The 12033-nt window shown below is 47.9% G+C and overlaps 1 protein-coding gene across 5 annotated transcripts in view; it reads right to left on the bottom strand.

Annotated features, from left to right (window-relative positions):
* Positions 1-12033, bottom strand: part of RFX2 (regulatory factor X2) — a 97502-nt gene that overhangs the window by 24119 nt on the left and 61350 nt on the right. For all 5 annotated transcript variants that reach the window (XM_025457167.3, XM_049098170.1, XM_025457165.3 and 2 more), the window contains one exon: positions 11652-11913. In XM_025457167.3, the coding sequence (XP_025312952.1) occupies positions 11652-11913 (262 nt within the window). The remainder of the gene's footprint in view (positions 1-11651; positions 11914-12033) is intronic.

The following is a 12033-nucleotide window of genomic DNA, read 5'->3' as shown; positions in this document are numbered from 1 at the left end:
AGAACGGTCTTGTATCTAGAATATATAAAGCACTCTCACAAGTCAACAACAAAATGACCAATTAAAATAAAATGGGCAAAGGACTGAACAGACGTGTCTGTAAGAAGCACATTAAAATAAAAGATGCTCAGCATCATTAGCCATTAGGGAAATACAAACGAAAAGCACAGGGAGATACCACTTCATATGCGTTAGTATGGCTATTAAAAAAGAAAGGAAGAAAAAAGAAAAAAACCCGGTGTCAGTGAGGATATGGAGAAACTGCAATCCTCACACATGACTGGTGGAACGTAAAGTGGTGCAGCTGCTGTGGAAAACAGTCTGGTAGTTTCTCCAAAGGTTACACACACACTCAGCTAAACTATTATGTCCGAGCAGCCCCACTCCTGGGGGTATTCAGAAAAAATTGTACACAAATGTTCATAGCAGGGGGCGCCTGGGTGGCTCAGTGCTTGAGCATCTGCCTTTGGCTCAGGTCATTATCCTGGGGTCCTGGTATCCAGCCCTGCATCGGGCTCCCCGTGGGCTCCGCCTGCTTCTCCCTCTGCCTGTGTCTCTGCCTCTCTCTGTGTGTCTCATGAACAAATAAATACAATCTTTAAAAAAAAAAATAAAAACAAATGTTCATAGCAGCATGATTCACCATGGCAAAAACCTGAAAAAATCCACGTGTCAGCCACAGATGACGGGATCAACACAACGTAGTATACCTCTACAACGGAATATTCTTAATCCACAACAAGGAAGGAAGTAGTGATACATGTTACAGTGTGGATGAGCCTCAAAAGCATGATGCTCAGGGAAACAAGCCAGGCACAAAAGACCACATAGTGCATGATGCCATTTATATGAAATGTCCAGAACAGGAAAATCCACAGACAGAGAGCAGAGTAGTTGCCAGAGGCTGAAGGAGGAGGGGGTGGGTAGGGGGTGACTGCTAACCAGTCAGAGTCTCCAGTTTACAGAGTTTCCTTCAAGGGTGATGAGAATGTTCTGGAACTAGATAAGTGAATGGTTGTACAACATTGAGAATGTACTGTCACTGAATCGTATGCTTTTAAGTGGCTAAAATGATTAATTTTATGTCATGTGAATTTGGCCTTGATTAAAAATATACAACTAATTAAAAAACCCATTATTTCCCCTTGTAATTTGAATGGATCTTCTTCCCACATGTGTGCTTTTGTAACCTCACGCACCAGTCACTTGCAAAATACTGGTTCACTGACTTTGCAGATGTTCCAAATGTTGACATGCTGCTAATTCTACACAAATTGAAAACTCACACTCGTTAATATCACTACCCAGGTCCAAATTCTAACTTTTGGGGGGTTGAAAATGTATTGGCAACCAAATCAGCCAGCTGTTCTCCTGGATACGTACACCTCACACCGTTCACTTTTGAGAAAATGTCTGCCAAATCCCCAAGTCTCAATAATCCTCATTTGTCTGTTATTCCTTCAAGCAAACAGTGTTTCATGACAAAAGTGGCTGGTTTGGCTCACAACCATTTGCCCGGTGGCTTTCCTTACGACAATCATCCTACTTTGGCAGAAGTGTCTTTTTTTCCCACAGAATACTGGGAATATGTGAACTCCAGCACTGAGATTTAATACAATTAATAACGTTTACTGCTCCATCAAGGACGGTAGGTGCACCTTAACGGGAAATCGCAGTACCCCAGACGCTGCTTCTCTTTTCCTTTTCACTGTGAGTACAGGGTGCTGAAGACCACCGTGACCTCTGGGAGAGTTTGACGCCTCTGCCTTGCCCTGCACCTGCATTTGTGCCCCGGGGGGCTCATCGATAGTGAATTTGCACAATCAGCACAAATGTCATCGCAGGGAAAGTGGCGGCTGATGGCTTAGTATGACGATGAAAACAGTTTTGACCCTGTAGGGCCCTGGGAGGGTCTTGGGGACACCCAGAGGAGTGCCGGACATACTTAGGACTGCCTGCTATAGAAACTGCAGAGTTACCAGTATTGTGGAAAATAACACAAATTAGAGCTTGCTGCATAAAGATCATCCAGAGGAACCCGTTGCGATTAAATAGGGTCTGATCAAACCCACGGATGCAGGAAATTAATTTGATGCACAGGGGAACCTCCCAAGGTGTTCACTGTGTTTTAAAATTAAATCTTGGTGTAAACCTCAGTAGGCGGTGAAGGCCCCAGTCAGCGCGGAGGGCGCAGTGCGCACGCCTGGCCGGCAGAGGGCGCTGCGGCGCCACCTCCCAGCCCCGCACCGCCCGGGAGCCCCGCCCGGGAGCCCCGCCCGCTTGCACTTGACTTCAAGTCCGAGTCTTCCTTACACACCTGCCGGAGCGACTCTCCCTGCGCGAGTACAAACGCCTTGTTCGATCCTCTCAGTGGCTGGAGAAGTTCGTGTTTAAATATGCTTAAAATAAAAACTAAATTTTATATTTGACTGGAGTTTAACTTTCTGCTATTAAAAAGCGTTAATCAAGGTGCTACATGCACAGGCCCGTATATCACACGGTAAGGAGGAGCCAAGGATGGCCGCAGTAGTGCCCCTCCCCGCCCCACCCGAGGCCCCCCGCAGCTTTCCCTAAAATCATTTCTGGTTCCTGAACTTCCAGCAGTTTCCTTCCATCTCGGTACCGTGCACATGCTTATGTATGTTTCTTGACTTATCAGGAGCTTCGTTTTTATTTTTGATTCAATGCAATGCAGCAATATTCCTTTTTACCGGCCACGTAGTACCATGTTCATGCTACATGAAGTATCAACAGAATATAGGGGGAGGGAAGGACACATACGGTGCTTTAAAGGGAAGGAGGGCAGAAAATGCTAAGGACTCGATCAAAGATACAGTGTCTCCAGAACCTGTTTTTTTTTTTTTAAAGATTTATTTTTTATTTATTTATGATAGAGACACACACAGAGAGAGAGAGAGAGAGAGAGAGAGAGAGAGAGGGAGGGAGGGAGGCAGAGACACAGGCAGAGGGAGAAGCAGGCTCCATGCAGGGAGCCTGATGTGGGACTTGATCCTGGGACTCCGCAGGATCACAACCTGGGCCGAAGGCAGGCGCCAAACCGCTGAGCCACCCAGGGACCCCCAGAACCTGTTTTAATAGCTCCCAGGTATCTTAAAATAAGCCAACTGTTTAGGAAATCCCTCTCCTTTCAGGTATAATCCTAGCAAGCTTCCACCTGATGTAAGGGTTGTATCGGGGGCTCCTGAGGGAGGGTGGGGTTCACTTTGAGTGTATGCCCAAGTGGCTGTTCCATTTATAACACCATGATCTCATTAAAAGGGCCCACTAGATAGGGGTCACCCTTGCCGGGGCCGGCAACGACCAGTGTTGGAGCAACAGCGGCATCTCTGGACGGGTGGGCCACAATCCAACACGTGGGACTGCGCCCCTGGGAGCTGGAAGCAGGAAGGGAGGGGATGTTCCCTGGAAAGGCCGAGGAGGAGTGAGGACAAGGACAGAGGAGCACTCCAGTTACCCTGTCTCCGCAGACCTAGCTTAGTTCGAGGAAACAGAAGTATAAATGCTTTATGAGCAACTCCTTTGGATCTTTAAAGAACTTGGAAAGTGGTTTAAAAGACAGATTGGGGGATCCCTGGGTGGCGCAGCGGTTTGGCGCCTGCCTTTGGCTCAGGGCGCGATCCTGGAGACCCGGGATCGAGTCCCACATCGGGCTCCTGGTGCATGGAGCCTGCTTCTCCCTCTGCCTGTGTCTCTGCCTCTCTCTCTCTCTGTGTGACTATCATAAATAAATAAAAATTAAAAAAAAAATAAATAAAAGACAGATTGGGCAGTCCCGGTGGCGCAGCGGTTTAGCGCCGCCTGCAGCCCAGGGTGTGATCCTGGAGACCCGGGATCGAGTCCTGCATCAGCTCCCTGCATGGAGCCTGCTTCTTCCTCTGCCTGGGTCTCTGCCTCTCTCTCTGTGTGTCTCTCATGAATAAATAAATAAAATCTTAAAAAAAAAAAGACAGACTAAAAAATAAAATAAAAATAAAATAAAATAAAATAAAATAAAATAAAATAAAATAAAATAAAATAAAGGCAGGGCAGCTCCGGTGGTGCAGTGGTTTAGCGCTGCCTGCAGCCCGGCGTGTGATCCTGGAGACCCGGGATCAAGTCCCCACATCAGGCTCCCTGCATGGAGCCTGCTTCTCCCTCTGCCTGTGTCTCTGCCTCTCTCTGTCTCTCTCTCTGAATAAATAAATTTTTAAAAAATCTTAAAAAAATAAAAAAATAAAATAAAATAAAAGGCAGACAGAGACACTGCTGGAACTTTGAGGGCCAGGATATAAGTCCCAGAATTCAGCCTGCAGAAAGGAAACAGCCCGCGGGGAAGGGCCAGGTGGGAAGATGGGAGAGAATCTTGGGGCTCCCTGCCCTGGGGCAGGGGGCGCTGGCTTGGGGAAAATAGGGCATTTTAAATCTGTTTGCGCCCATTTTTATTTTGCTAATTAAACATTTAAGAACACGTAAGTACTGTTATACAGGTTTGCTGTACAAAAGTCTGATTACGGCAGCGACAGTGTCCACTCAGGGCCAGGACTGCAGTGGGGCCGACGAGGCACCCGGGCCACCAAACTCAAGGAAGTGCTCATTCTCAAGATCGTGTCAGGGCAAGGATGGCACCTGGAGGTGAGCGCCTCCTGAAATTCGGTGCCCTGGGCACCTGGCCCGGCACACCTCACCCAAGTCCTGCCTCAACTTCTCCCTGGCGCCACCCAATTCCCACACAGGAGGATAAGCCTTTACTAATACCTGGCATGGGTCCTTTCAGGAGCATTCTATCAGATTCACATTTGCTTTAATGATTTTCTCCTCAGTTGGGGTTGTGCTACGTATTCAGTTCCACTACATGCGTTTATCACTTAATCTTTCGTGATTTATCTTTCTGAGCCAGTTCTTATAGATCAAGGGTTGGCAAACTTTTTCTGTAAAGGGCCAGATAGTAAATATTTTGGGTTTTGTGGGCCAGAAAGTCTGTCCACAGCTACTCAGCTCTGTCCTTGCGGTTGGAAAGCAGCCACAGACAACAAGTGAAGGGATGGGTGTGGCCGTGTGCCAATAAAACTTTATTTACAAGACCAGGCAGCTGGCTGGATTTGGCTGTGGGGCTGTAGTTTGCTGTTCCCCGCTGCCCCATAATTCTACCAAGAATCACACATTATGGATTTGTAAGACCTTACTGTGAAACCGAATTTTAAAAATGCTAAGGGTATAGAGGTGATGGCTGCACGGTACTGTGCGTGTACTAAGCGCCAACAGTAATCATTTTCAGCAGCTGACATGTTTAGTTCTCGTAATTCCTAGAACTTTATTTATTTATTATTATTATTTTTTATGATAGTCACACAGAGAGAGAGAGACAGAGAGAGGCAGAGACACAGGCAGAGGGAGAAGCAGGCTCCATGCACCGGGAGCCCGACGTGGGATTCGATCCCGGGATTCCAGGATCGCGTCCTGGGCCAAAGGCAGGCGCCAAACCACTACGCCACCCAGGGATCCCCCTAGAACTTAAAACAACAGAGTTCTACTTAATTAAAAAAATTATAAACTTTTCATTTGGATATAATTCCAGACTTACAAAGACTTTGGAAAAATAGCACCAAGAATTGAATCCCCTTCGGCTAGCCTTCCCACATGTTAGCATCTCGCATGACCTCAGCAGGAGGATCAAGACCCAGAAATCAACCCCCGTTCACAGCGATGAACCAATGAAAGGCCTCGTTAGAGTGTGACGACCACTGCACTGGCGTCCTTTTTCTGGACCAGGATCCAGTCCAGAGCCATACACTGTGGTCATTTCACACACACAGCCGTGAAGAAAATACCAGAAAAATGAGAAATGGGCAGAGTGGCAGATGATTTTATTAGATCAACGGCCCGTTTGTCCACCATCGCCCTTGACATTCTAAGCGGGTTTATATCACTCCAAACAGGAACGATGACTTCGCTGGTAAATTAACTGAGACTTTTCCGAACAAGTGCACAAGAGTGCTTTCTTTCCAGGATGACATTCTCTTTCTTTAACTTTGTCACCGGAGGCAGAAGAGAGTTGTGCAAACCTCAGATCTCTTTCAAAGCTGTGCTCCTGAGTGAGCACAGGTACCGCTCCCGCCTTTACAAAGGAACGTGCAAAACCAGCCTCAGAAGTGATGATATTGGAGCCCCTGGGGTGGGGGGGGAGGCTCTGTGTTTTAGCGTCTGCCTTCGGCTCAGGTCGTGGTCCTGGGGTCCTGGGGTCGAGCCCCACCACATCGGGCTCCCTGCCCAGCGCAGAGCCTGCTTCTCCCTCTGCCCCCTGCTTGTGCTCTCTCTCACTGTCTCTCTCTCTCTCTCTCTCAAATAAATAAAATCCTTTTAAAAAAAAAGAAGTGATGGTATCAGTGAATGTTTGTCAAAACCCATAAAAGGCACGGCGCCAAGCCTGAACCCTAATGTCAACCAGGACATTGGTTAATAGTAACCACGTGTCAAGACTGGCTCATTGACAGTAACAAATGTACTGACTTCTGTGAAAGGCTAATGAGGGAAACCATGTGAGTGTGTGTGTGTGGAGGGGGGCTATGGGGATTCTCCTACATCCTGCTCAGTTTTTCTGTGACCCTAAAGTGAGCTTAAAAAGGAGCCTATTCGATTAAAGAAAAAAGTGATGACAGTTTCGTCAGGGAAAAAAAGCAGATATGCTCTTGGCAAAACTCCCTTATCAAACAACGTGCATTTGCTCACAACGTTTTTGCTCTGATGTGCAGAGGATGAGGAGGCTTCCAGCAAATGCTTGGTACATGTGTGACGTCATAGGACAGTTTAGATATCTTGCATCTTCACTGGAAACACAGGCTACAGAGAAGACACGTTTTGTGGTTGGTGATCCATTGTAAACTGTGACCTGTGTGGGTGACACGCCAGCCCCGTGGGCCACCTGGAAGGGTCACCGTGGCACTGGAGGGGCATGTGTGGGAAGCCGAGACATGGAGGGAGCCATGGATGGTCCATTCACAGACTCCCCGGCCTTGACTCAGCGCTGACGAGCTGGACAGCAAATACAAGATTCGGCTTTCCTGAAGCCACGTGGGCCGGGGATCAGGGGCATGATGCCTCCCTGCGTGCTGAAGTAGGAGCTGAGTTTCTGATGACACCAATAAAGAAACTCCTGTGATTTCAAGTGGCATATCTCCAGGATGTATGTCGTAGAACTTGAGTCCATCAGTCCAGGGCCCTAACTATCGTGACCTTTAATACTGGGAACCAGATCTCAGGATTTTCGAAGAAGACTCACAGCGTCCCAAGGGGCTGGGCTGCTGACACGCTGGCTTCTCAAACCTGACACATGAGGGTTTTCTTCATCTGGGGGAGGACGAAATCGATGGTGCAGTCCTAGACGTATCTGAAAGCTGCTTCAGGTGCCGCAAAGCTGACACAAGCTCTGTTGGTAGCGGAAAGCAGCCAGAGAGCGCTCAGAACCCACCTGCCACTGTTCTCCCAGGTGACTTCGCTTCTCACCCTTCTGGCTTCGGCGCAGCACGTGCTGATGGACCTGGTGTGTAGCAATCCTGAGTGGAGTCGCTAGGGCAGACACCATCCTGACCTCTGCATGATCTGAATACCCAGAGCTGCCACTACCTGTGAGCCAGGACTCCGATTTCCTGGAAACGTAGAGTTCGCAAAGACGCCACTCAGATGGGAATGTGACCCCTGGGTCAGCTTATCCTTCATTAGGCCAGACCTAGAGGCCCCGATGAGCCACCGCAATGGTATGTCCCCCCATGGGCAGGAATGCTCTATTTTTATTATGGTAAGAATTGGTTAGACCATTTGTCTTCATCAGTTCCTGTTGTGTGGCCCGTGGGGACCACTTGTTTGTACACATGGCCTCCTGCAGCTGGAGAGTCTTGAGGGAGGAGGGGCCCTCCGAGGGCAGCTGTCGGGGTGGTAGGGTCTCTGCCTTGTGCAGCCCGAGAGCCCCCAGCCTCCGCTTGACACAACTCAAAGGGCAAATCCTGGGCTGAAACAGCAAGACCAAGCCTCTGAGTTTAGAACCTGTGCTCTGTGTGGTTAATAAAAGTGCAACAGAAAATGGTTTTATTAAAAACTCTCCATTTGGGCAATTAAGTTTTAAGATTTATGTAATACTGATGAAATAAAGTCTCAAGAAAATCTGCCATCAAAAGTCTGAAATCTCTCATTGAGGCTGTACGGGTGATTCCCTGCGGTCTTCATGCTCTGTTTTCAGAATTAATTTAAGATCTGAAAATTCTGACAGAAAAAGCTGGCCGGCATCAAGTGTTGGATGCAGGAGCCCTCTTTTAATTCTATTCCAATCCCAAGGCCATTCTGATTCTCGGCTCCTGGAAAGGCCCTCAGATCTCTGTTGCATATGCGTGAGATGTTCTCCTGCCAAAACAAGCTGATGAACAGAGCAGGAAGGGTCAGCACTCAGACTGCCTTCTGAGATGATCACTCCCGGGGCTTGCACGGAGAGGGGTGTCAAACACAGCCTGTTCATGGATTCCCAATGGATTGAAAAACATGATTCTTCAAGCTGAGTGGCCTGGGGTCAGGGCTGCACATTTGCTTGCAGTAGGATAGTGTGGACCATAGAGAACATTGTGGTTTCTCACTAAATCTGTGGCCTGTGATCCTAGTATATTCTGCTATTATGCGCTGATGCAATTTGCTACCATTGAACCTGTCATGTCCGTGACAGTTCATGTGGCCTGTGAGGAATGCCTTCTCATCAGTGCCAGCTCGAAACTCACATCATTTCAGCCAGTCTTCCAAGGGAGAACGTGTGTGGATGCCTATGGCTGCCCAGGCCCTGGTGGGCTGCAGGGACTGAGTGAGGCGAGGTGCCTCTGGAAAGCAAGTAACTTCTCTTCACCCTGCCCACAGAACCAGGTCCTAGGGAGCACTCTGGACATAGCGGACAGTGAGACCAGAGGGGAGTGCTCTCTGAGGTCAGGTAGCCCCAGAGCACATCAGCACGAAAAGAACAGGGATGGGGCAAGAGCATCACCTTCTTCTTCTTCTTCTTCTTTTTTTTTTTTTTTTTTAAGATTTAATTAATTTATTTGAAAGAGAAAGACAGAGATAGAGATAGCAGGAGAGAACACGAGTGGGGAGAAGGAGAAGCAGGCTCACCACTGAGCAGGGAGCCTGACTCGCAGGACCCTGAGATCCTGACCTGAGCTGAAGCCAGACATTTAACCGACTGAGCCACCCAGGCGCCCCCAGAGCATCACCTTCTGTTTCAAGAGGTTATTAACTCAACACCAAAAGACGAAGTTATTTTCTAATTGATACTCAGTGAATGTAATCCATCACATTAACAATCTCCAGAAGAAAAAACTCATGATCGTATCAGTGAAGAAAAAACATTTGACAAAAATTAATATTCATTTATGATAAATACTTGCAGAAAATGAGGGACAGAAGGGAATTTCCTCAACCTGAAAAAGGGCATCTATGAAAATCTACAGCCAATATCACACTTGGTGGTGAAAGACTGAAGATTTTCTCCTAAGATTAGGAACAAAGCAAAGATGTCCACCCTTGCCACTCCTGTTCAACACCATACTGGAAGCCCTAGCTAGTGCAAAAAGACAAAAAAAAAAAAAAAAAAAAAAAAAAAAAGGAATAAAAGTCATCTAGATTGGAAAAAGAGAAATAATATTGTTTCTATTTGCAAAGAACAAAAAACTCTTGCAGCTCTTACAAGTGAGTTCAGCCAGGCCACAGGATGCAAGGCCAACAGCCAAAAATCAACAGCTGGAAACTGAAATTAAAAAGCAATATTGGGCAGCCTGGGTGGCACAGCGGTTCAGCGCCGCCTGCAGCCCACAGTGTGATCCTGGAGACCCGGGATCAAGTCCCATGTCGGGCTCCCTGCATGGAGCCTGCTTCTCCCTCTGCCTGTGTCTCTGCCTCTCTCTCACGCTCTGTATCTCTCATGAGTAAATAAAATAAAATCTTTAAAAAAAAGCAATACCATTTATAGTAGCTCCAGAAACATAAAATATTAAGGCATAAATCTAACAAAATATGTATAGAATTTGCATGCTAAAAACTACAAAGTGCTGATGACAGAAATCAAAGATCTAAATAAATGGGAAAAAAACATACTATGTTCATGGATGGGAAGACCCAATAGAGTCAAGATGTCAGTTCTCCCCCAAATTGATCTACAGGTCTAATGCTGCTTAGTCAAAATCTCATAGACAGAATGACCTAAAACTTACAAAGAAAAATCTACAATTATATAAATAGCCCACAAAATGGTGAAATGAGAGGAAACACTCGACACAGCTTTGAATGAAAAGACACTCTAAAGACTGGGAGAACATACTTGCAAACCACGCATCTGACAGGGGACGTGTATCCAGGATATGTAGAGAACTCTCAAAACTCAACAGTAAGAAAACAAACAACCCAGTTAAAAAATAAACAAATGTCTTGAACTGATAGGTCACCAAAGAGCATCTAACGAGAGGCAAGCAAGCACATGAAAAGCTGCTTACCATCCTTGGCAACTGAGAAAATGCAAGTCACAATCACAGTGAGATACCACTACACGCCTATCAGAACGACGAAAATGAAGAATGGTCGACAACACCAAGTGCTGGTGACGAGGTGGAGCATAGGGACTCATACGTCATTGGGGGGGAGGGTAACACAAAATGGTACAACCACTTGGGAAAACTGTTGGTGGTTTCCAATAACGTTAAACATACACTTACCGTGGGAACCAGCAATCCCGTTTGTAGGTATTTATCCAAAAGAAAGGAAAACATGTGTCCATACAAAAAGCCGTACGCGAATACTTACAGAGGCTTTTTATTCATAATCAGCAAAGACTGGAAACTGCCCAAATGACCCTCAAATGGTGAATGGATGAATGAGCCATGGTGTAACAGAGTCCTACCCAGTAGCAAAGAAGAAGCGAGTCCTGATTTGTGTGACAACTTGAAAGGGTCTCAAAGGCACAGAGTGAGTGAAAGGGGCGGCCTCAGAAGTTTACCTACTGTATGTTCTGTTTATACGACACTCCTGAAAAGACAAAACTAGAGTGACAGACGACCAATCAGCATTTGCCAGGGGCTGTGGGCCGTGGGAGGAGGGAGATTTTAGGGTGAGGAGCCACTCTGCACCCTGACCGTGGCAACAGTGACATGAGGTTGTTGCGTCAAAACTCAGGGCTGCACGCCAAAGTCGGTCAATTTTACTCTGTGTTAATTTTCCAAATGAAGTAAAAGTAAGCATGGAAAATAGACTTTAAGAGCAGACGCATTTATAAAGTGGGCCACGGACTGTCTGGGGCAGGAGCGTGGGGCAGTAAGTGGGTGCAGTTCCCAAGACAGAGGCAGTGGTCACGTGGATGGACGGGCCTGGGCGTTTGTGACAGCGACACCAATGGTGGCCATGCTGGACTCAGGACTCAGACACGACTTCCACGGCAGCCCGGCAGGGGCCTTCTGCCCTCTTTGTTTACCAGAGTACCTGGTCCCCAGGGGTGGACACTTGCCTCAGATCACACGCCCCTCCGGGTGGCAGGGCTCCGGCTCCAGTACCCCAGGCTGCCTTCCACTCACCATCCCTGCCGCTGAGGAGGGTCTATTCAGGGTCTACCCTGCTGCCCCCGAGAGCCTCGTACATACCGTAGCTGGCGATGACCGGGAAGTGTGGGCCAGGGAGTGTCTGGTGCTGTCCATCCCCCCGTGGATGAGATAGGCTCCCGCGCTGGAGACAATGGGGCTCCCCCCGACATCCATGGTGATGCCCACCATGCTGTGGGAGGGGACCGCCGGCGGGGAGGAGCCTGCCACGGTCACCTGGGCGCCGCCCGGGGCCTCGAAGTAAGAAGCTGCGCTGCTGGGGGCGTACATCTGAGGCTCGGGGTTGTAGGCATAGGCCGTCCGTCTGTCAGGAAGAGAGAAGGGCCTCCTCTGAGTCTCACGGGAATCCAGCAAGACTTCACAATCAAAGCTGGAGCCCCTTGAGACCGAACGCACGGGGTGATTCAGACATGAAGTGTCAGGG

This window comes from Canis lupus, chromosome 20 (genome assembly GCF_003254725.2).
Source record: "Canis lupus dingo isolate Sandy chromosome 20, ASM325472v2, whole genome shotgun sequence".
Taxonomy (NCBI): domain Eukaryota; kingdom Metazoa; phylum Chordata; class Mammalia; order Carnivora; family Canidae; genus Canis; species Canis lupus.
The sequence above is the reverse complement of the archived record's forward strand: the minus strand, read 5'-3'. Positions and strand labels throughout refer to the sequence as shown.